The following is a 25,328-nucleotide window of genomic DNA, read 5'->3' as shown; positions in this document are numbered from 1 at the left end:
AAATTAAAAAAAATGTTATAAGTGGAATAAAAATGAATGGTGGTGAAATTGAGCTGGTTGTAGAATGTATGGAATTGGTGTTTTGTTCTCTACTCTGTAAGAAAACAGTAAGTTCTCTTCGAAACGGTGAAGGTATTTGGGCAATGTTGGTGGATTGAAATTGAAACTACGGAAGCTTCTGAAAAGTTTGCAGAGGATGATGCAAAGGGAAAGTAAGAACTTCGAAAGTTGAATCTGCTTGTGATCATTATTGTTGGCTGAAGTTGAAAACACATGAGAGAAAACAAAGGTGATTCACTTTTGATCACAACACTACCCTTAAAACATGGAGGAGAACAATCAACAACAAACAAACTGGTTCCACTTCCACACAATAACATGTCCACGTTGTAAATTGTAATTTTCCAACGCAAGAGTAAAAAAGAAAATAATATTAATTTATGAAGTGCCATTGGAAAATGGTTCTCACTTCTTACTTCTTATTACTTCCCAGTCCCACCTGGGGCAGCACGTGCTGCATCATAGACACTGTCATGTGACCTTCTCTGTTCCTTTTTCATCCTTCTTCCTCTCTCCTCTTTTTCATACTGATTCATTTTACTTACTTACCTTTTGGGTTTTGGCCTTTTCATCTCTCTCTTTTTCTCTTTCTCTCTCTTGGCTGTGTTTCCGCCGCTGCAACAAGAAAGAGTAGCAGCGACTCAGTCACTTGCTGCATTTACGCTTATCATATCAAACCCACACCATAGAACCATCACTCTTTCTGCTTCTGCTCCCCTATGCCAATCTAGCGTTGTTGTAATTTTTTTACAACCTTTTTTCTATGTTGACACCCCACTTATTATTCCATTGCGATATTAGTTAATCATTTCCCAATCATAGCCATGGGTTGCCTACACTCCAAAACCGCTCATCTTCACTCTCCTGAAGACCCTCCCACTGCCTTGCCAGACTCAAAAAAACCCGATCCAGGTCTCCCCTTAGTTCTTTTCACCTTGTCTCTGCGTTTTGCTCTTGGGACTTTTACACCCTTTTGGTTTTTACGGTGTGGAAATGTTTGTTTACTTTTTTTATTGATGTGGGGTTTGTCAAAATCTTGCTTTGATGGGTTTCGAAGCTCAATGGAGATGGTTCTTGTCGTTTTTTTTGGTGTTTGTTTGAGAAAGTTTGGGTTTTTAGTTTGGTTTTGTTTTGTTTTGATTTTGAAGGGAATGGTGGGGATGATGTTGATCAAGAGGTTCAGGTTCCAGCATTCAAAGAGTACGGTCTGAGTGAACTTCGAAGGGCCACAAATGAGTTCAACACAGATTACATTGTTTCTGAGAGTGGGGAGAAAGCCCCCAATGTGGTCTACAGAGGGAAGCTAGAGAACAATCGTTTAGTTGCTGTGAAGCGGTTCTCAAAACTGTCTTGGCCTGATGCTCAACAGTTTATGGTGAGTGAAATGGACAACTTTTAATAGCCCTCGGTATGGTTGCCGATTGAGGAAGAAAGGACAATATTTAGTTGTTTTTTTGAAACGCACTGCTAATTTTTGTGGATTCTCTTGTGCATTTCTGACTGGGAGATAAAATTTTAGATTCTCTAAATTTTAAACATTTTCCCTCATGCATTTTTTTACCCCGTGATATTTAATCTGCCAATGCAAGCTATTGTTGTTAATGGTTTTGATTGGTCAGGCAGAGGCAGCTGGAGTTGGGAAAGTGAGGCACAAGAGACTGGTGAATCTAATTGGCTGTTGTGCTGAAGGAGATGAAAGGCTCTTGGTAGCTGAGTACATGCCAAATGACACTTTGTCCAAACATCTCTTTCATTGTACTTCTCTTTTATCTTTACATTTAACTTCGTTAGCAGTCATTTAAAGCTCTTTATTAATTATAGTACTTTTTCCCTCTCTTGTCATTCTCCTTGTTGACTGACTGTCTTTAGATCTGGTAGCGAGTCCTTGCTTTCATTTCTTGAAAGACAGGGCTGCCTGTCTTAAATTTTTACCCCATTTGTGTAGTTTGCTGGATCCGTAAATCGCATATTCTAAGAGCTAATATGCTTTTACAGAGACAGAAATGATACATTTATTTAGCTGTTGGCCAATATAAGTTATACAATTCTCATGCTTTTAAGGCCATGTTGTTTTGTTGGAGTGAAATGGACACTTGAAAGATAAGATTGCATAAAGGTACTGCATTTTAACACAATAAAATCTTGATATTGTCAGTTTCCACCTTTCATATTCACCCAAACCTAACATAACTCAACTGACGAAGTCCTTTTTTTGTACCTGAACTTGGGTAGCTTTAATCTTATCTGATCTAGTAATTACATACCGAAGAGATTTTGGCCCGTGGAATTAATTTTTATTTGATTAGTCAAGCAAATTTAACCAACATCTCTGCATATCCAACTAAGAAACCCCTCTGAAAGGGATATTGCTACATTAGCTGAACACCATTAAGAAGCAAAGAACTTCACCCCAAAGTAGAAGTAGAATATAATGTAATTCCTTTTAGTTCTGTCATTCTTCTCCACTATTGGCACTAAATAACTGCATACATTGCAAATCGTAACATAATCTTAACAAAAAATGTATAGCGAAACTTTTCAAGCTTTCTGGACAATCCAATGTTAATTCCTTTATCTTTGTAGAAAGCGTGACATATTTTTATTGCCTTTTTTATTAGTCCTGTTCTATCATAATATCTGTTTCACTTGACAACGGTAGTTTGATTTTTAGTTTCTTAATTTTTTGTTGATGAATTCTTTGTTTCTGTCAGGGGACAAGCAACCATTACCATGGGAAATGCGTGTAAGAGTTGCGTACCATGTTGCGCAGGCACTAGATCATTGCAGTATGGAAAACCGGAAAATATATCATGATCTGAATGCATATAGGATTCTTTTTGATGAGGTGTGATTATGAACCTAACGTAATGAACTCATTGTTTTGTAAACGTTGTCACCATATTATAAGCATTGTGAAACATTTTCTGTTTGATGCAGTTTTCTGCTTTGGTATATCTATCCCATATGCTTGTTGTGTGACTTTGATACTTCTTTGTTGTCTTCTCCACATCATAGGTGGTGCCTAGTTGCCATTATATTCATATGCTTGCACACAAAGAATGTTAAATGCCATGAACTTCATTCGTTCGTTAGTATATGTCTAAATTAGCTATTGAAATTTGTTGCTAATTTATTCACTTATGTCAGGATGGTGATCCCCGCTTGTCTAGTTTTGGGCTTATGAAAAATAGTCGAGACGGGAAAAGCTACAGTACCAATTTAGCTTACACTCCACCTGAATTTTTGAGAACAGGTATATTTGCTGGCATGTATTTTTGCGGATAATTGATGGTGGTTGAACGTTTTACTTTTGCTTATACGCATTTGATGGAATGGGATTATTATATACATACACGATGAATTATAGAGCAGAATTTTTGTTTTGTCAACGTGTTCTTTAGAGTCTAAAAGGAATAAAAATGTTTGCTGGATTCATTGATTCTTTCAGAACTGTCTTATCAGAAGTCTTGCTGCTAAGTATAATTAATGACAATATGGTAATCCGATGACACCTGCAGGCAGGATAATCCCGGAGAGTGTGATCTACAGTTATGGAACTGTTCTTCTGGATCTTTTAAGTGGCAAGCATATTCCCCCTAGCCATGTATGTTAATTTGAACTCTCTGCATTCCTTTAAGAATTTTTTTTATTCTGCTTTGTTAGATATGCTAAGCATTCTATATTATCCTACATCTGGACTCCATTGATGTTTGATATGTGAATTATACGATCTATCCAATTCACGTGAGTATTGTCTGGTTATGACATACTGGATTGATGAAATATTTTTGGTGCATACGTTGGTAAAGAGTTATTGTCCCTCTACATGGGACTGGATTTTATGATTACTTTCTGGTTGCTGAGTTTATGCTCGCATAGAATTGGAAATGAGTGATTTGCATAATTAGTATTTGAATTCCTTTTATGTTTTGACTTGATACATATATGTCTATTCTTGCTGCTTAGTTAAATCATATGAAGTTGAATAGTATGGTGTATTCAACGCAAGGGTATGGAATTTTTTAATAGGAATGATTTCGTTCTATAGGCTTTGGACCTGATTAGAGGGAAGAATGTTTTGTTGTTGATGGACTCTTCCCTCGAAGGGCAATATGCGAATGATGATGCTACAAAGTTGGTTGAGCTTGCTTCAAAATGTCTTCAGTTTGAGGCCAGAGAACGACCTGAAATTAAGTTTCTTCTTACTTCCGTTACACCTCTTCAGAAGCAAAAAGAGGTTTTCAGTTTTCGTTTTAGCTTTCAATGTTGAGCTTCCGCTTTCATTTCTTGTCCTTTTATCTCCATTTCAATTGTGTTCAACTTCATTTTCTAGGTTTCTCTTCTCTTCCATGTAAAGTATTTGTTCTTCATGTTGAATCACCCTCCTCCTTTTTACAGGTAGCATCTCATGTGTTGATGGGCCTAACTAAAAACACAGCAGTGCTACCAACGATGCTTTCTCCCCTTGGAAAGGCTTGTGCAAGAATGGATCTCACTGCTGTGCATGATATATTGTTAAAAACAGGTTATAAAGATGAAGAAGGAGCAGAAAATGAGGTATGTCAAAAATCATATAGTTACTACTGAGTGGGATGTGTGGATATGTAGCTGATGTATTATACCTGTTAGCATGGCTAATATTCCTGTTATCTGATTCATAAAATAAACAGTTAATGCACTCTAGTTGCATTGCATTGATGGATAAGGTGCTGTCTCTGCAGCACAAAGCTGTTTGTTTTACTTGGAGAGACTAAAATTGTAAATCTAACTTGTTAATCTCTGGATTTCTGACTAATGTTTTTGGTTCTTGCTTTTGTATATTAATTAAAGATGTGATTGCAGCTTTCATTCCAAGAATGGACACAGCAAGTGCAAGATATATTGAACACTAAAAAGTTTGGGGATATTGCATTCAGGGACAAGGATTTCAAAAATGCTATTGAGTACTATTCAAAGGTAGGTTCAGTGTTTCACATTTTTTTACAGGTTTCTGGCTGTGTCTCTCTATACACTCCTATTCTGATTGTCCTTTATTTATTTGCATTTAAACAGTTGGTGGTTATGATGTCTGTTCCCTCTGCTACTGTGTTTGCAAGAAGAGCCTTCTCCTACTTGATGAATGATCAAGCAGAACTTGCATTAAGGGATGCCATGCAGGCACAGGTATGCATACCTGATTGGCCAACTGCATTCTATCTGCAGGCTCTGGCTCTCTCGAAGCTGGGAATGGAAACTGATGCACATGACATGCTCAATGATGGGGCTGCTTTTGAAGCAAAGAGGTCTAACAGCTGGCGTGGTTAATTTTCTTATTTGCAGTTCTTTGCTCTCTAAACTAGCAGAGTGGCATAAAAGAATATGCTATTTTGCCATAATTTGTACTTGCTAGAGTAGGAATATGTAGGGTGCTAGTTTAAGGGGCAAGCAAAAGAACTCTGCTTTAAGATGTTCTCAAGGAATATTACAGTATAGATTTTCCCATACATGTGAACTCTGTAGCATTAATTTTCTCCATATGAAAATAACAATGTGTTTGGATGGGGAGTTTTGAGGGAGGAATTCAGTTTTTAAGTGATTTTTCTTAACATCACGTATAAAATTGACTTTTTATACATTAACTATAAATAATTTCCAAACTCATGAAAGCTTAGTAGGTTATTTTTTAAGTAGAAAGAAGAGATTTCAGACAAGATTTAAAATTGAAGATTTTGTCAATTCTTTTTCTGGTTTGTGTGAACTTTACTCCAATCCTTGGTGGTGGGTCCGTAAGTCTAAATGCTGTCCCTCTCTTTCTTTCGCGTCAAATCCTCTCCTCTTCTGAACCTTCAACCTTCCATTGCCTTTTTCTTCGAGGCTCTGTTTCCAATTTCTTCCATTTATGTCATCACTTACTCGTCATTAAACAGGGGTAATCTTGCACCCATCACTGATCACCTTTAACCAATCTCAATTTAGTGTTTTCCACATCCTCGAGAATGTTGTTTGTATGTGTGTGCACTGTACCTGCACAGTTAATAAAAGTTTAAAGTTAATATAAAGAAAGGTTTAAACACAACATAAACAAGTGTCTCTTGAAAACTAGGTTTCATTGTGTATTGATGGAAAAGAAAATAATGAAAATAGTAAAACAGAACCAGAGAACAAACTTATCTTTTCGAGGAAGATTACGGACAAAGAACGAGGAAGAAAGAAACTGTTAGAAGAAGAATCGGTTTAGAAAATGGTTTTTAAAGGGAAAACGAAAGGTGGCGAAGAAAGAAACTCGCCCTAATAATTACTTAATGCACTCCTAATAGAATAATGAAATTTACGCTACAATGTCACTTGAAAATCTTTCAGAGTATTTGAAAAAAAAAAAAAGATTATTCAGGGATGAAGAATCTGGAATAAATTTCAGAATAAACAGTTCTAGACCTATTTTGGAATGTTTCTTTACACTGTCGTGGTAATTGAAGAAAAATAAAATCTCACAAGATGAGTCAAACTTATAAGATAGTTAAATAAGTTGGCAATTATCTTATTGATCTTATCAAACATACTCATAGGATTTGTTTGTCAAGAAACATAGTATAGAGACAAACAGTTTCAAAATAGCGATCATAGCTGACGACAATTCGCAAGAGTAGATAAAACCTTTGGTTGGTGGCGTCAACGATAAAACCAGATTTGTTGTGAGGATTATTATGACACATTGGATTTTTGTATGTGAAGATGTTCACACTTATCGCTATGGCATTTGATTTATAAGTTTTATAAAAGTCTAACGAGACTTTTTCATTTTATCGAGACAAATTATTAATCAATTCCGTCCGTCATTAAAACAAATATTATAGCTATATATTTATGGAAATAAAATATCTACCAATTTCTTTTTTCGTCTTTCTCTTTCTGTTAATTCCTAGAACTTCTGTTCTTTATAATGAAGAGGTGCTTATAGGCAAAAACAAGTTTTCATATCACTTGAGTTAGATTACAAAATTTTAATAATAAAATATTATCGATTTTGATTGTGGAAATTATATTGTTATAAAGAGTTGGGTCAAATTGAGTATTTCATTAAAAACAGATAGATGCGTGTAGAACATAGAAACAATAAAATTGAATAAGGAAAAGAAGAAGTATATGACTTTTCCTTTTAAGAGAGACTAAAAGGTTAAAAGAAAGTCTTTGTACGAAAAAAAAGCTTTACTGAAAAAAGTTTTAATTTTTATTTCAAATAAACTAATATTTTTTTATTAAAAAAATTATAAATATAAATAAATGAGTGCAAAGTTTTAATGATTTTATCATCAGGATGGACTAGTTTATCTTTATAAATTTTTATCTTCAAAAAATTATTGAAGTGTCTATGTGTTAAATTTAACATATAAATTAAATATAAAAAATATATAATTATTATCCGTTGCTTTGAATTATAAGCTAGTCATCCGTTTACAAAATAATTATTAGTTATTTTACAATAATCAGTATTTGAAATTTTGTAGAAAAATCTAATATAAAAAGTATATTTTATAAAAAAATTGAAATAAGTTGTCCCCTAAAACGCCAAAATTTAAATTAATTAATTTTACTTTTTTAATATTTTTATTTTAATTATTTATTTGATTATAATAAAAATTGGTAAACAAAAGAATTATCACTAGCTTTTCACTCGTTGATGAGAATGAAAGTGGGTGGTAATAACACAATAAGAACAATGTGAAGAAAATTAAAACTAATATTTTATAGTTCAAATTTTTTAATCTCTTAAATTTGAAGTTATTTCTATTCTTCAAATATCCACAATTACTTTATTTAGTTTTTATGTAAGATTATACAAAACATACCTATAGAACGTGTTTTAAATAATAAAACTCAATTATTTTAATGTAAAAATACTAATTATAAATAAAAGTTTATATAAATGAATTTTATTATCTAAAACTATACATTTTTTTAGAATTTTGTTCTTAAAGCTTTTTATCCTCTTTCTAATATTTCTGAATCTCTTTTCATTTATTTGAACATCAGATAACCCTTGAGGACTCCTTAGGGCGAGATCTTCAACTTTAACCAATCAGTTTGTTAATAGAGTAAGTTGATTTCTATTATTTTCTTTGGTCTTTGTGCTCTTACATGTATGTGAGTGATTATTGCTTATATGTGAAGTTTGAGTTTTTCATAAGACTCTTTCTTAATCAATAGTTTTAACGGTTGCCTTGATAATGTTTTTGTGGTTGTAAGAGTTGTTAGAGTATTTTGTGTTGGTGGAGCTATTTGAAGGTCTTTTGAGTTTGTTGATAATTTCTAAGGGAAGCTAGAATGTCTTAGTGTGTGTGTGAGTTGGATATTGTGAATTAAAATTAGTTTGTAAAATTTGATCTTTGATGTGATGAATTAGAAATTGATTTTTTGTCGTGTTGAATGAAAATATGATTTGATGTTGTGTTAAATGGTCAAAGTGTGTTTAATTGCTAAATTGAGTGTTGAATTATTTTTTAATGAGTCTCATTTTAGTTATCTGACATTATGAAATTGATTATTTGGTTAGTTTAAAGTGTTGTCGAAGTTTAGTTATTTATTATGCTATTGTGTTGTTTGAATTGGTTGAAGTTAGAGTAAGTTGATATATTGAGTCTCTAGCTATTTGAGCAAATTGGTATTTAATCTGATATTTTAAACATGTTTTGAACCAATCACTGAGTTAGGAATACTGTTTTTTGTCATTTGAATAGGTCTTAAGTATAATCAAATCATAATTTTAAAAGGTGCATAATTTCTAATATAATGCTCCTAGCTTCACTGCTGAGCGGACCAAAATGCGAATGATGTAACGTTGAGCGCTGACAAGCACCGCTAATTGCCAATTACCACTCTAGGTTTGGAACTTAATTTAAATTAATTCATTGAGCAAGAGATTTGTTGCATTGAGCGAGAAAAAATGCGAGAGCTTTGACACTGAACTTTCCATGTTGCAAAGCCAGTACATGGTTTTTGTGATATTTTGTTATTCTTGCTTTTTTTTAAGTGGTTTATATGGATTCATTTCATGTTTATTGGAATCATGGATGCTTCATGGATTATAAATATGACTGTGAGTATGAATGATATGAGATGTGAGAAGAGTCTCAAGGAGAGATTTTATGTTTTGAAAAAATTGTTAGTGTAGACTAGAGTTCAGAAAAGAGATATATTGATATTCTACCAATCATTTAACTCATGTAAAGATGAATAGTGTGGGAGAGAGAATGACAAGAGGTCTTTACCTTAGACTTTTAGTCTTAGGCATGAAAGATTAACCTCGTGTGAGTAATAGGAGTGACAATCCCGTGTTTGTGACTCTACAAAGTATAAATACTACTACAAATACACACCTTCAGTGAAGTTTTATGTCAAGGCATATATCCAGATAATTGAATCTAGAGTTATTTATATGTATGTTATATGAGATATGAAATTTGATACATGATTTAATATATTCTATGATCTAAATTATTGAAATGACATTTTTTTTTTTCGTTTTGAACACTAATTTATTCTTCCTTTTTTCTTCTGTGTTATTTTTTTTTCGTACAATGATCATCTATTTGATGTGAGTAGATAATAAGTCAGATACAAATGTCATTAGTGAAAACAGAAGATTTCGTTATTCTTCTTCTTGTATAATTATTTTTTTAAAGACTTACTTTAGTTTATATATTATATTAATATAGTTATTATTTTAAACAACTATATTAATATTTTGTATATTTCTATCTAATTGTTTTGAATTATGATAATTTTAATATTTTGTTTAATAATTATTAAATGAAGTCTTACCTTTTATAGTTTAGAAATTATTTCAATAATTTATCTTATCAAATAATGTCAAAACTAAAATTATTTTCATAGTTTTATTAAAGAAATTCTTCAGAAAAATATTCCAAATTTTGCAATGATCTAAAATTTCAATTAAGTTTTTCTTTCCAATATATTCTCAAATAAATTAATTTCTTTACTTTCAATATTTATTACAAAATTAAAAGTATCTAAAGAAAATTAATTTAAAAAGTGGTATATTTATTATTGTTAGAATCTCAAACATCAATGATTATGCTACTGAGGACATAACTATATAAGTCTATCGGTATCCTTATCCGGCGTGGATTTTAGATGGCTTAAATCCAACCCAAATAAAAACACTTCTTTAAATTACATTATTAAAAAAGTAATTGTAAATTTGGAAAATGGAAAAAATGTTACTTTAGAATTATTTGGATAAATATAAAAAGAAGTTTTGTTTAAGATAAGGGAATTTGTTAGTTGGTTATTTTTACAAAAGATAATTTTGGGGAAAATCAAAACATGCAGGATTCTGACGAAAGCCGAAAAGCGCGTGATTGTCCCTTAAATTGCAAATCCCGAATCTTAATCGCTCCCGTGAGATTCATTTTTACAAAATTTATAGTTTCGTCTTGTTGGAAAAGAAAGGGTCCTACATCTACTCACTCTTCCTATTTCTCGTTAACTTCCAAGGTACGGATGCCACCCCCAAAATTCTTCTTTCTAACTCTTCGCAATCTAAATCCTTCTCATCGATCGACTCTTCTCTTGTTACTCATACATAGATTCACCTCATTTTTTCTGATTCTTTTCTCCCTGTTTTCCTCATCGTGTTTTCTCTCCGATTGGGGATTCTAAAACACACCAACGCAACTCATATGTTCATTCCTGATGAAAGAATTGGAAATAATATCTGCATGAATGCCAAATTAACATTTTTGTCGATTTCTTTCCTTGATTTTGAGTCTTCATGACCTGCTGCAGAAATCCGCTGCAATCGGTCAGGTTGACTCGGTTTCAGGGTGATGATTCAAATTAGAAGAAAAAATTGTTTGTGCGATTTTTCTTGGCAATATCGAACTAGCTTATTGGATAATTTCGAGATGATTCAGTTTATGAACTAAAAATTGCTCGTGACAATCTCAGAGTAACTTATGAGTTAGATTACTTCGGCATATATGTTAGTCGTAATTTGAATTTTAGTGTTTCTGAGATAAATTAGTAATTCGGTCTAACTTTTGATAATCAAACTTCAATTTCATGTTGTGGCTACTTCTCCCGTCCTTTCTATTTAGAATTGTTTATTGTTGGATACGTGGTGCTAGGTATATGTAAAGTAAAAAAAGAACATTTATTGTTCATGTTTTTCTTTGGTTTCTGCATAGTGTATGTGACTGAATCATTGTTTCACTTCCTGTTGCGACTGAATCAACTGCTTTGCAAGACCTTTAATATTCATATCGTCTAGAGCTCTATGAAGAAAATAACCTCTATATAATGCTTAGTGGAAGAAATTCACAGCCGAAGCCTTTTTGGGTTAAGATAGCTTATATCAACGGTTTCATTGTAAATATGAAAACTCGTGCCTCTGAAAGCTAAACTGGATAATTTATGAGGTTTCTTTCTCCTTTTGTATTTGGTGTACCCTTCATAATGAGCTGCGGATAATATTTTTCCATGTGTCGATTAAAATACAAACTTGTATTTGTATTTTTACAATGTTATTTTAGTTGAACGGGAACATAACTAAATATTGACTATCATTCATTAATTATCATTGGTAAGGGTACTGTAAGAATCTTGCAATAATTCTAAATATTAAAGTATTACAATACATGTTGGAATCAGTTCTTGCTCCTGCGAATTCGAAGAAGTTGAGAACTGTTGGATATGGTTGTAGTTGGCAGATAATTTTCTTTCATTCTCCTTTTTCTGTCCCTCTTTTTGGGTAGTAAAACTTGATGGTATTTTATACATGGACTTTAGAGCCTATTCGATTCAAGACTACCGGCAACAAATGATACCTCTAAATAGAGAAAAAAAAACATATGCTTGAGTAAAAAGTAGATTCATTTTCTTGTCATGGATGAGACTAGGCAAAAAGTGAAAAGACCTAACGAAAGGGAATAGCGGAGGAAAAATGTTAGAGGAGCTGTCTAGTTGGATAAGAAATATTGAATTGATTTCGAAGATGAAGATGCCTATTGTTACTGTCATGTAAGGTGTTTATTGAATTTTTTAAATTTAATCTATATAATTAGATTGATTTAAATTTAATTTTATATTTTAAGAAAAATAGTTTACATTTTTTTCGATTTAAATAGTGTTATGAAATTTCTAAAATTTGAGTAATAGAAAAATGGGGATATTCTATACTGAACCATGTTTGATCTTAGATATCGAATGTTAAGTAGGGCATATATGCATTTTTGTTTCAGGTCGAATGCCAAGATTTCAGATTCACTAGATTATTTAGATTAGAAAAACAGTTTTGGTGATATTATGTCCATTGAAGAGGTTAACCAGTTAGTCATACCAGTGGAATCATTACTGCTACTTTTGGAATGCTGGACTTGCAAAAGATGTTTCTCTCCTAATTTTTCCTGTACATGTTGTGCATTTTGATAGTTTTGGAAAGATTTAAAGACAGGTATGGAAGTAACTATAAGCAATTCAACATATTTTGGTATTTTGAAAGTGTTTGTTAATTTTATCGCGAGATCACAAACTGACCTCAAACCTTTGGGCGTGCTTGTGGTGCTGGTCTTGTTTGACAGCTTGAGTTCTCGTATTGGCTCGTCCTTATAAGTTATAACATTGGTGTTTTAGTTTGCTATGCTTTTGAATCCACCTTACTGTGCGAAGACACTTATAGACCTATTTATGCCATATATTCATGCATGATAGCAATAATGGGGTGGATGAAGTTTACCACAAGCTAATAGGTCTTATTTTAAACATGGTAGAGAATTCCGGACAGTACGCCCAATCTGGCGGTTAGTTTGAGGTCAAATAAACCTAACAGGTTGAATGGGTTGATCAAGTTTGACCAAATTCCAGTCAGCATGTTTCTGACCAACCCAGTCAAGGATCACCTGCTTTCATAACATAAATTTAAAATATCTGATATCACATCATAAGTTTAAAATATCTTATCCCTCGGATTGGATGAACTCTGAGAATTTTGGTTTTGAATTGTAGGAAAAAAAGAAAAGTCGTATAGTTATATGGATAACGGATCACTGACCAAGGGGTCCAAAGAGGTGGCACGTGAGTCTCTTATTGCTATCTCTAACTCTCTGCCTGAAAAGACTCTGGATTCAAACTCTGTGTCTGAGAGCAAGAAGTCAGATGGGGTTGCAATGCCAAGCCGTGATAAAGATGACAAATTTAGGTCCGAGCTGATTTCGATTTCCTATGCTGAATCTCCTGATCTCAAAATCTGATCAGTTTTTATGATAAACTAGTTCCTGTGTATCTCATGGATTATCGTTTTGTTGAATTTTCTGTATGCTAATGTTGTGACTGAACCGATTATGTATTGTCTCAACTGTACTGCAACCCTATGTAAATATTGTCACAGGCCACATGCTTGGGTCGTTTGTTGTTTTTTTGACTGTGACGATTGTGTTGTCTCAATACTATGTTACTTCATGTGAGGTTGTAAGTGTAGAACATTTTCTTATATTAACAATACTGTTTTGACCACTTTTATGCAGTTATGGAATTTGTCATCCTCCTTTTCAAGCAAAGAAGCTTTAAAAAAGTTTACAGTGTCACACCCATATGAATGGTGATTCTGCTGTAGATTATGTAAGAAAAATAGATGAATGACAGCATGATTTTCATAGGAAACGAACTGCTTCCTGTAACTCCAATGCAGTCTTGTCTTAGCATGTACTTCTATTTTCTTGTTTCAGTTTAAAAGTGAATCATACAAATAATGCAAATAATTGAATCTTTGTGAAAATAGATAGAAAAGGATTGGATTATTGGGAGCATGACGATAATCAAGATAAAGAAACTATTCCATTGTATTGTAATGAAATGATATGCATTGGCTTAGGATAGACAATTTCTTTTTATTATAATTCTAATTAAGAAAGAAAAATCAAAGAAAATGAAATATTTTTTTTATAAGTTGAATATAGATCAATATAGTTTTGCGAATTTTTTATACAATTAATCTAAAGACGATGGTAGCTGAATTATTTAGAACTATATAATCACGGCAAAAGTATGTTATTATTTTCACAGTTCAATTGTCAATTCCGGTAATGTCAAAGTGCTACTAAATTAAGATGGGATGCAGTTTTCATTACAATGGACGCCCTTCAATTGCGCCAATTCGCTAGCTGGGTTGGGAATTCTTATAAACCATTTCGGCTCAATACAATTTGTAAAAGGTAAAACTGAAATTTTTAAAATGATTTTTTCAAGAATTACGGATACTTTTTTTTATTAATTCATTGAATCTAAAAATTGTGTTGCTTTAAGTAAATTTTATCAAAACGTCATTTTTTAGGGTAAAACAAGGAAAATTAATTGCTAATAAACATTTAGCACTTAAATAAAAAACATATGTTAGTCAACTCAAATATGAACACATTTTAATTTTCTTATCTCATTGTTATTAGTTCAAAAATAATTCTTATGTTTCATACATAAGTTTTGTTAGGACGAATTTTTCTTTCAAATTTGTTTTTATTAATTTCTTAATAAAAATTTTAAGAAAAAAAGAATTTGACTTACTAATAAGTTAAATTTAATTTATATACTAAATAAAAATATAATTCTTAAAGAGTTTCTAGGAAAGAACTTTTACATGATCGAATTTTAATTCATATAAAAGTTAGATAGATTTTTCTATATTTTTTCTGCAAGTTTTTATGAAGAAACTTAATTAAATAGATCACTAAACATCATTCACAAGAATATAATTGATAGTAATTTCAAAATATAACTTTTTATTTTATGAAATAAAATACTAGATAAATGTTGGTTTTTTTATTTATTTGATATTGTAATTTACTTTCTTACTCATACATATATTTTGCTGACACTTTCTTGTAATTTAAGAATAATTTGTTGAAGAAAAAATATAAATAATACTTAATACATTATAAATAATATTTACTCATTCTTTTTCTTTTAGATAAACTCTCATAATTCAAAATTATCTTTACATATATATTACTTTTTTAAACTTATAAATAATTTTTCAAATAAATTTTATTAAAAACTTAATTATAAACTTAAAAATATCAAAAAAAAATTTCAATTTCAACATTCTTTTAATATATATATATATATATATATATATATATATATATATATATATATATATATATATATATATATAAACATAAAAAAAAACACACAAATCACCGTGGCTGGGTTTAAATCTAGTTTAATATCTAAAATAAATAAAAAATTTAGAAGTCTTTCAAATGGGTTCGAATGGTCATTCTGAATATGGTTTAAGATGTTTCAGAAGGATCTATGAACTAATGTGGTCAGGTAAAATTTCAATAATCTGAAAACTAAAGTGACAATAAATTTGACTGTTTACTCTAAAAGAATGATAAACAAATTATTTATGAATCTCTTTTAGAATGAATTAATTAATGGGTCTAAATTAGCTTTAATGGAATTAAAATGAATTTGATTCAAAAGCATATTTTAATTAATTGGTATTGATGATGGTAGAGTGGTACGTGGTTTGATTCAGAGATGGGCATGGAGGAACAAGACTCGGAGAAGAAGGTGGAGATCGTCCTCAAAACTATTGGTCCTGCACGCCCCTCTCGCCTCCTACTTCCTTCTTCCATCAAGGTTTCTCTTCTAACTTCTTTCCCCCTTCAATTCTCAATTTCTGCGTTTTTCATTTTCAATTCCACCATCTCAATTCACACCGTTTCAATCCACTGTTGTTCTCCCCTCTTCTCTGGGGCGTTGGTAAAACAAAAAAAGAATCAAAATTTATACCCTTTTCCCTGATGACGAGATTTCAGTTGACAATGATACTTCGCTAGGGTTAGTTGCAATCGAATCATGGACTATGCCAAGTGTGCCTTCGTAACTCAAACTGCGAGTATTTTTATTTTTGTTTGTTAATGTTTTGTTTTTCCAAAAAGGGTGTTGTTTGGGAAGGGGGGATCGAGGTGATCAAGCTATGTTGATTCTGGCCCTGCCTTTCTTTGGGAAGAATGGTTATGGTTTCATTTCTTTTAATTAGTTTCTTTGGCGATCCATCTTGTTAACTATAGGTGATATTTTTTCATTTCTTTTGTTTCTTTTAAATCACATATAGGTGCGTGATTTGAGGAGGTTAGTTGCTGAGAATGTTAATTTACCAATTGAGAACTTGAGTCTTATTCTGCGTGGATGTGCTTTGTGTGACATGAAAAATGGAGATGAATTATCTGTACAACTCAATGATGGAGGTATAGTTCTAGTCCTAGTTTGGTTATTTGATAAATGCACTATATTGACTTCTTTAAAGAAAAAGAAGAATGTTCTATGACATTGAGTGCACATAGATGTAAAACACTCAAATTCCTTACAGTAACTTGACACTACTTACTTAGACTTTAATTCACAATTACACTAATTTAACTAAAATATTGCACTGGTTTAACCAGAGTGTTGTGATCTTGAAAAAAAATTAGGATGACATGTGTCTACATGATAACCATGTGATCATTGATTTTTCATGTTATTACAAGATTAGTGATGACTATGGAGGTTTAAGAAGCCCTTTTAATGGTTATGTAATGTTTGGATGTGTTACAATCGCCATATTGGTTCAAATAATCAATAGTTATACTAATTTAATCAATACATTGTACTAGTTTAACCAACATGTAAAAGTGTAAAATAGGTGTATCCAAGATGGCGGTGTATGCTTATAATTTTTTTCTGACATTTCCAACTTAAAGTTGCAACCTTCCGTAGTCTTTGATATGGTCGCATCATTCATCCTTTCAACTTTGTTATAGATTTCGGACAAATTTCTCCTTAAGTACTTTTACGAGAGAAACAAGAAAAAATGAAATGAACTTCTTCCTTAGCTAAAATTAGCTCATATACGAGTTTATTTGTACAAGTTCTCTCATGTAACTTCTCCAAATTGTTATTTTTAACTTGTGCATTAGCTAGCTTTAGCTTATAAAGAAACTCATTTCATTTTTTCTTCTTATTTTTCTCTCCTGGTAGTGTTTATGAAGAGAATTATCCAGATAAGCTCTTGACAATTTTACCTTTTGAAAATAACTTTTGCTTCTGGGACTGCATCAGTTGAAACCATTGTCTCCCTAACTTTATTCCTTGGTCTATTATAAAATAAAAAATACCTCATTAGTTGTTGATTATATTGATTGATTCTCTATCTTTTTTGGGGCTCTTACATTTTAAGTTTTTTTCTTTTATGCATTTGATCTTAAATATTCCTACATCATACAGAGATGTGATTAATTGTTTTTTGATATACTAGATAGCTTGATTGTTGCTGTCAAACCAAAGCCACCCGTGAAGGATGAATATGACAATGATGATGATGATGAAGATCTGGTAAAATCAATTCATTGTTACCTAACAAAGTGACCATAACGTCAATTTGGTATGCATTTGATTCAATGTCATCTTGATTACTTCTTCTGCAGAAGTTTCGGCTTCCTCACTCATCAAGTCGGTGGAAGAAGTGGCTTTACACTTTTCTACACGATAACTTGAAGCTTCCAGGTATGAAGCTGAATAAATGGTATTTGTTTAGGCTTTAGTAAATCACTATTGTCATCCTTCAAATATGTAATCATTTACTGTTGAATCCATAATGTTCAAATCATCATTTCACTTATTTCTTGAATAAATCATTCAAATATTCCTACTTCCAAATCTTCTAGTTATACCAATGTGGCCCTTGAAGCATCTGCAGTATGTGTCACCATAATCTGCTTGCTTGCAGACAATTTAAACTGGGTCATTCAGCAGGTGTATGCATTATTCCAGGCATCAACATAGATGTTTGAATCTCTCGTGGGCAATGATGATGATAATAGTTCCCTTTGACATTAACAATCTTCTAAAAATGCTCATTCTCCATTCACAGATGTTGTTTTGATGGTAATTTTCACTCTGAGTCTGAAGGCGTGGCTTCTCATAACTTTGTGGTTTATCCTTGCTCCTGTCGCCCACAGATGGGATCTCGGACCTTTGTATGTATGTCTCTTTCTTCCTTTCTATTATTTGGGCTTTTAGTCCACTTACTATCTGTTTTTTATGGGTTCAACTCCGCTATATCTTGCCTATGAATAGCTTGGACTAGGGATGCTGCTCCATAAATTCGGTGCACAAATTTCTGTATATAATTATTTGTGATTTTTTTTGAATCTGAATTCCCCCTGAAACGAAGTTTGAAAAGAAAAGAGTCTTTTGTTGTTTGGGAGAAAAACAATTATGAGCTTATGTTGTGTGAAAGTTCTGTGGCACATTTTACTCCTTTCTTGTCATAATCTCATGGTTAGATCTTCATCTGATGTGCTGAGAATTTCCATGCACCATTATGCCCTGAACCCATCAATTCGATTTGACATTGTAGAGATTAAAATAAGATGTCTTACAAGGGTACTCGCTGGTCATTGTATACGATAAAATTTGTGTCTTTATTGCGTGTTTCAACTTTCGTGTAGATACTTGCAACTGGCTTTTGTCTCATTCTCTTCAACCTTGGAAAGCGCCAAGCTGGTGACATCAGGTATGACCAGACATTATTTGCTGTGCATTACTAGTATATTGTTCACAACGTTGAACAAGGGGAAAGTCAAATCTCATAATTCAAATAAGACCCGTGTATGCTGCTGTGAACTTCATCATTATCAAAACAAGACAAAATGAAGTACAGAAGGTTGAGAATGAAGTGTGAATAAATTTGGTAAAATCCTGGATTAAAAATTCGACATATCTAAATAGTAGCACATCAGGAGCTTAAATTATTTTCACTTGCTTTTTTGGATTTTACCTCTATTTTTCCCTTTGGAAAATTCCCAACATGATGTATAATATTTCTACCTGCTTCATATGTTAACCTTTTCTGATTGCTCAATCCATGAGAAGGATGTCACAAGTTTAGTATTCTAGTTTTATCCATTCCGACAATATGGAAGTAATACTAGTTTTCTCAAATGGAAAGACAAAAAGGATTACATAGACAATAAAGCTAATGATGTATTTTATGTCTCATCTCTGTCAACATTTATATGCTTTAAACTTTCATGGTACATGTGTATCTATAATATATTTAAAGGAAGAATTATGACCCACTCATATCTGTATTCTTGACAAGTTATAAATGATTGTTGATACCAATATACTTGTTGCAAACTATTTTGTGATAGTTTTGAAATATTTTCTGCTTTACAACAAACATTGCAGTGCATATTCTATCTTCAATGAAGACTTCAGAGAGCTTCCAGGGACGCTTAACGCAGATCGGCTTGATAGAGATATAAGAGCAGGACAATTTTGAGCCTTGCCGCACTCTTTTCAATCTCCCCGACATTGATGTCAAGTCACATGATGTATATCTGCAGAATCACAAGGAGATAATTGACTATCCAAAGAGTTAACAAGTACAGTACCAATGAAAATGACAAAGTTTTCCATTAGACCTGCGGCCCTTCTGTGTATATATCATGTACGATGTACTGATACGATTGAGATGAACGTTTCATTGTGGATTATTGGGTCTATGTCTCTGCTACCGAGGCTCCTGTTTATGAATTTCAGAGTTCACACTTTCGGTGCAGCGGCCACCTTTGGGCCATATATGCAGAGACTTGTCAGGAATCAAAAATTGAGAGTGGTATTTTAATACTGTTAAGACTATAGCTTTGATCTTTTTTGTTAATCTACAACTTTAGTTAATCTGTAATTTTTAACTCAGTAAAAGTTTTGTTAAGAACTGCTGATTTTTAAAAAATCATACGTTTATTTTATGTTAAAAGTCAGCAACATGTGTGCCACTGCCGATTGAAAATCCACAAATCTACGAATCCGAACTAGAATTATTTGATGAATCTTAAATTCATTGAGTTGGGAATCAGTTTAGGGTGTTCAGCAGATTGTGCTGAGAAATACCCTCTTAGCAACTTTTTCTAGGAGAAAAAATTTGTTGTAGTTGGTTCCCTGTGGATGTGGTACTGGTTATAGTGCTTCACTCTCTTTCCTTTGCAAAGTCAAAACATAACCATGTCAGAGGACATTTAATGAAAGACAACCATGGACGGTTGTTAGAACGTACTTTAACTGGTTCATGTAATATTATTTTACACATTTTCTTTCTGAAATTATTTCAAAAAGAATATTTTTTTAATAACCCACTTTTTTTAAAGTTGTTAATGTCCCACTTTTTTCAAAAGTTGTTAGTTTCCCACTTAAACATTTTAATGATTCATAATTATATTTTAGCTATTTTAACAAATATTTGATTTTAACCAGATATGTAATTAATTAGCTTTTTTAAAAGTATACATAGTCTTTATAAGTGTTCCCATTTTAAGTCTAGTCTTTTTAGAAAAGGAAATTCTACATTCTAGTTTGCATATGATTTTATGAAGTGATTTTACTATTCCGAAAAAAAAAAATGTAGGATTGTTCACAGTGGTGTGGTGTAACATGAAAGATGAAATTTAATTTTTATATATTTAGATGACTAGAACTTAAATTTTTGAAAACATAATAAACCCGACTACCTAAAACATATATCTTAAAATATAAAGTATGGGAGGAGCATTAATTTAAATTCTGAATTATTTTTGCGTGTTTAATGATTGTCATTGGATCTGGTGCATTGTAAGTCTATTTTCAAAGCTATGTCATACACCATCGTTCATTCATTCATCTTGTCTTCTTTCTTTTTCGGCAAGCACGTCTTGTCTACTTTGGAACGTCATCGTGATTTATTTCAGTTGAGTTCATACAAATACCAAAAATACACTGATTTCTGCTAATACCATATTAGTCATTTGTACATACTGTCAAATTAAGTCCCTTCCACACCACACAGATTCACTAACTTTACGGAGAAACAAATCTTAGTTTCAAATGAAATTAAATAATATGATTTTAACAAGGACACTGCTATTTTGATACCACAATTTTTTTTACAATCATTTGATACTATTTCTTACTACTATTTACTCTTTGTTTAATATAAAAAATTAAATTTATTTTATAAAACTTATCAAATGGTAGTAAAATAGTATTAAATAACATTTGTCCATTTAACAAATATGTTTTGGGGGTTGGCAAAAAATCAGTGGTCAATAATATCATAGTGTGGAACCCCATTCCTCGACGGCACGTAACTTCACATTGGCGGAACCAAGTCAAACCATGTAATCTTCTCTTTTTTTCAACCATGCCATGCACCTTTACATGTTCTAATTTTTATTTTTATTTTTTTTTTATTTTTTTTTTCAGTTCGGATAAATAGTTTTTATCTCATAAATTATAAACATAGGAGACTGCATCTTCTCTTTTTGTTTTAAACAAGATTATGTAAACAGTGTTCAAATATTTCAAAACATGTCTGAAAGACTGTTACTTTGAAGTGTTTTAAATTTGAAAGGGGTTTCAGCTTGAACCCTTTTGTAGGTTATTAATAAATGTCAAAGGGTTTATTTTTATGGAAAGATGGTAATAGTTTATTTGGCATAAATGTAGGTACCATAGTGAGAAACAGTGGACCTACAGTTCAGAGCTTCTGTCAAACGTCGTTGACTAATATATAATATTCTATGTCTCGTCTTATTCATTTTTCATGGACCCACCTCTTACGATAACCAGCCACATTGAGTTACTTCAACAACAAAAAAACACTCTGGTACAATCTATATTAATGGCTTTTGTTGAGAGATATATGTCAATTTCTTATGATGTTGTAGTCTCCAAATGAATTAGTCTTCGCGCAACAATTATGGAATATTATTACAAATTCCATATATAAAATATATAAATTTTATTTATAATTTTGATCCTAGCATATATTTTACAATAAATGGATAACATTATTTTACATGTTTTAAAAGATCATTTATGTTTTTTTAGGTATGTTAGTGGCATTAGAATGGACAACCTTTACAATAATTACTTGACTTTTCGTTGAACAAATAACCACACTTAATAAAGTGTCACATAATATATAAGGCAAAAATTAATTATTAGTTTTTAAACATTACAAACATATTTTGTCATAGAGAACCGAATTAAGATATAATTATTTTATTGATATTAAAAACATAGTTACTGTTTTTTTCATAATTTTAAAATTAAACTATTTTTAAAAAGAAGGTATTTGAATTTTTAAAAACACGGTATGATGACAAGACTTAACAACTTGGATATGTCCATAAAGATGCTCATTCGGTCCCAGCTGCATTTCCCGCCTTTCGCATTTCACTTGTTTATTATTTTCCTTTTTGTCTTTTTTTAATCTCTCTCTCTCGCTCTACTGGTAAATTATTATATCCTTAAGGTAAAATCTGATTTAAAAGAAGTTAAGAAAAAATAATTATTTTTACAAAATGCTACCAACTTCTATGAACTATTAAATTTTTGTTTTTTATTAATTAAAAATGAAAATAAAATTTTAAAAATAAATATAATACCTTAACAATATTGTTCTAAATATTCAGTAAAATACATTGACTTATTTATTTTTATTGAAATGTTGAAAGTGTATTATAAAGTACGGTTGTATTAAAAAGACGAGGAAGTAGTATTACTGGTGATTAAGATTTGATTATTGTTTGAATTAATTAGTAATAATTGGTTTAAAGTGGATTATTCTTTGACCAAGTGGAAAAGGTATCCCACCACTTTCTATAATAATTAGTAAATTATGAAGATATGTTACCAAACAAAAACAAAAGATAAGATGAAACCAAATCAAATTAGGATTCAGACAAAAAGGGTTCAGAGTCCAACTTTTGACCAATACCTCACTCTCTCATCCCCATTCAATCACCGCCCTCCATTTTTCTTATCATGTCTCACCTCTTTTTATTTTAATTATTAATTACTATTATTACCATAACTTCGGGCACTTTTTCTTTTATATTATTAGTATCACGACTTAAAACTAATATTTCTTTTATATAATATCTAATAACACTACACAAAATTTCTAAATAATAATCAATTTTAGTCATTAAAAATATGTTTAGAAACTAATTTAAAAACTAAATTTTAATTAAAAAAAATTAGTAATTAAAACCTTTATGGCTAATATTAATGACCAATTTAAATATTAATTTATAATAAAAATTATTTTAGTTACTAATTTAGAAATATTCTAATTTTTTCTTCATAATAAAAATTACTTTAATTACCAATAATTTATAGTTTATAAATTGATATTTAAATTCATATTGAGTAATTTTTTAAGTCACTAAAATTTGTCATTATTTAAGATTATTTTTCAGTGTTATAATTACCATTTCATTAGCAACTTGTTGATATATTCCTCATTTAAAAAATAAAAGGAAACCAAATATTGATATAACAATGCTTTATATTTCATTTTTTAAAATATTTAGTTATTCTATTAATTTTCATAATTCTTTTTACTTGTAGTTATTAGTCATCCATAATTCACTAATACTTCAATTTGGATTACATCTTCATGTCGAACATATATCTGGATTGAATATTTTATGATATTTTCCTTATACTCGTCAATAAAGTATTTAATCTATAAAATAATAAAACTTTTATAATGATAATAATTTATATATTTTTATTTTGACAATGTTTAATACGTATGATGTAACATCTCAAAATATAGTATAAATCATATACGAGAATAATCACATATTAATAATATGACAAATCAGTCTTACAAAAGATTGGAAGCACAATTATGACCAAACGACCTTACAAAATACTACAGAATTTAAAACTGTAAAATGGCTACAACTAGACCGATCGGTTTACAAAATAAACTTATAACGAACGGTCTTACAAAAGAAGAGGCCAACAACTAACCGAACGTTTCTAATGTTCGGCCTTCACTTCCACCTCTTCCAGTGCTTCTTCCAGCAACTCTTCTCATTCTGCTCACATCCACACGAATGATCATTGCAACAGGACAAACAACCGAACGTACAACACAGACAAGATAATAAATAGGGTAAGCTTATGTAATTTAATTAATTCAATAAAACATACAATGTTCGTGATTAAATCAAACAACAACCAAATCATAATTCATACATCATGGCATGCAAAGACCGACCACTTGAATCGGACTGTCCGGACTGTATGAATCCTGTGTAGGTACGACGTTTGTGCACCCGGGTGATGTAGTATCTGGGATACCCTCAACAACTGCCACCCGAGGTTAATCCGTTTTGTCCAAGTTAACCTTATGGACTAGGACCTCCTGCCATTCTCACACATGACTTACTCCTCTCTACGTGAGAATGAGTAATCACGGAATATCAGGATAAACGCCCGCTAAGATTTGCCCACATTCATACTTTACCAATCAATAACCACTTTCTGAGATATTCCTCCCTGGGATACTCTTTCATAACCAAATTATTTCATTCACATCACATTTCAAATTCTCTTATACTTCATCATCAATATATTCAACTGAAATAAGATCACACTTTCTCATCATAGCACAAGTCTGAATGGAATAACACTTCTTAGAAACTAACATGACCGAGCGCTATTTACGAATTTATCCACTTCAATGAACAGACCCTTAAGAGTTCAAACCGGACGCCACGAAGCCTAGGCCGAGTACTAAAACTCTAGGCCGAACACCTTTTAAAGAGCAAAACTGTTTGACACCAAATACTAATAACTGATGAGATACTATGAAGAAACGAACGCTATTGAGTTTGGCCGAAGACTCTTATTTTAAAAACGATAATAATAGATTACTGAAACGAGATCGAGCGCTAGGTTTAAGACCGAGCCCTGTAGAAACCGAACACTATTGAACGAGCGCTGGTCCAAGACCAAGCACTTATCAAGAATGAGCGTTACTGAGACCGAACACTTGGTCCAAGATCAAGCACTACTAAACTTACATAAAATGAATCGAACGATCACGAACGACACTCGACCACACTTACAACATTTACTCAGAATATTGCAGTTTGAAGATCAAACCCTATTTCAACTCAGTTCACAACATTTATCAATCATCCATCCACACATCCAAACATGCAGTAACACGAATATTTCATATTCATCAAACAATCAAACAAAGTATCATACAAACATACAATCATTCAAAACAAGAATCTTAATCAAATTATATAAGCTCCCCTTACCTCTAAATGTAACCGAACGCTCACTGATGCAGAATATAGCTCACCACTACCAAAGACCTTAATGTTCGACAATCACGCTTTAAGAAACTAAACCAAACAGAAGACCAGAAATACTCA

General features: G+C 31.6%; 2 protein-coding genes across 3 annotated transcripts; both read left to right on the top strand.

Annotated features, from left to right (window-relative positions):
• Positions 1-533: 533 nt before the first annotated feature.
• BSK2 (BR-signaling kinase 2) lies at positions 534-5,604 on the top strand. The gene is made up of 10 exons (XM_047311508.2): positions 534-972; positions 1,209-1,435; positions 1,680-1,815; positions 2,772-2,905; positions 3,208-3,313; positions 3,579-3,664; positions 4,109-4,297; positions 4,459-4,617; positions 4,903-5,016; positions 5,113-5,604. Exons 1-10 carry the CDS (start codon positions 885-887, stop codon positions 5,362-5,364), a joined length of 1,491 nt encoding a protein of 496 aa, XP_047167464.1. The 5' UTR covers positions 534-884; the 3' UTR covers positions 5,365-5,604.
• A 9,758-nt stretch (positions 5,605-15,362) lies between these two features.
• LOC124836366 (ubiquitin family protein) lies at positions 15,363-19,874 on the top strand. Of its 2 annotated transcripts, XM_047311520.2 has the most exons (8): positions 15,363-15,381; positions 15,571-15,696; positions 16,175-16,307; positions 17,357-17,433; positions 17,526-17,604; positions 17,972-18,081; positions 18,552-18,616; positions 19,294-19,874. In XM_047311520.2, exons 2-8 carry the CDS (start codon positions 15,595-15,597, stop codon positions 19,385-19,387), a joined length of 660 nt encoding a protein of 219 aa, XP_047167476.1. In that variant the 5' UTR covers positions 15,363-15,381; positions 15,571-15,594; the 3' UTR covers positions 19,388-19,874. The 2 variants fall into 2 exon arrangements, with proteins under 2 accessions (XP_047167476.1, XP_047167477.1); XM_047311521.2 differs by lacking the exon at positions 15,363-15,381 and having other exon boundaries at positions 15,462-15,696; positions 17,972-18,077.
• Positions 19,875-25,328: the final 5,454 nt, after the last annotated feature.

This window comes from Vigna umbellata, chromosome 1 (assembly GCF_029865625.1).
Source record: "Vigna umbellata cultivar VRB3 chromosome 1, Vumbellata_1.0, whole genome shotgun sequence".
NCBI lineage: Eukaryota > Viridiplantae > Streptophyta > Magnoliopsida > Fabales > Fabaceae > Vigna > Vigna umbellata.
Note: the sequence above shows the minus strand (reverse complement) of the source record. Positions and strands in the feature narration are given on the sequence as shown.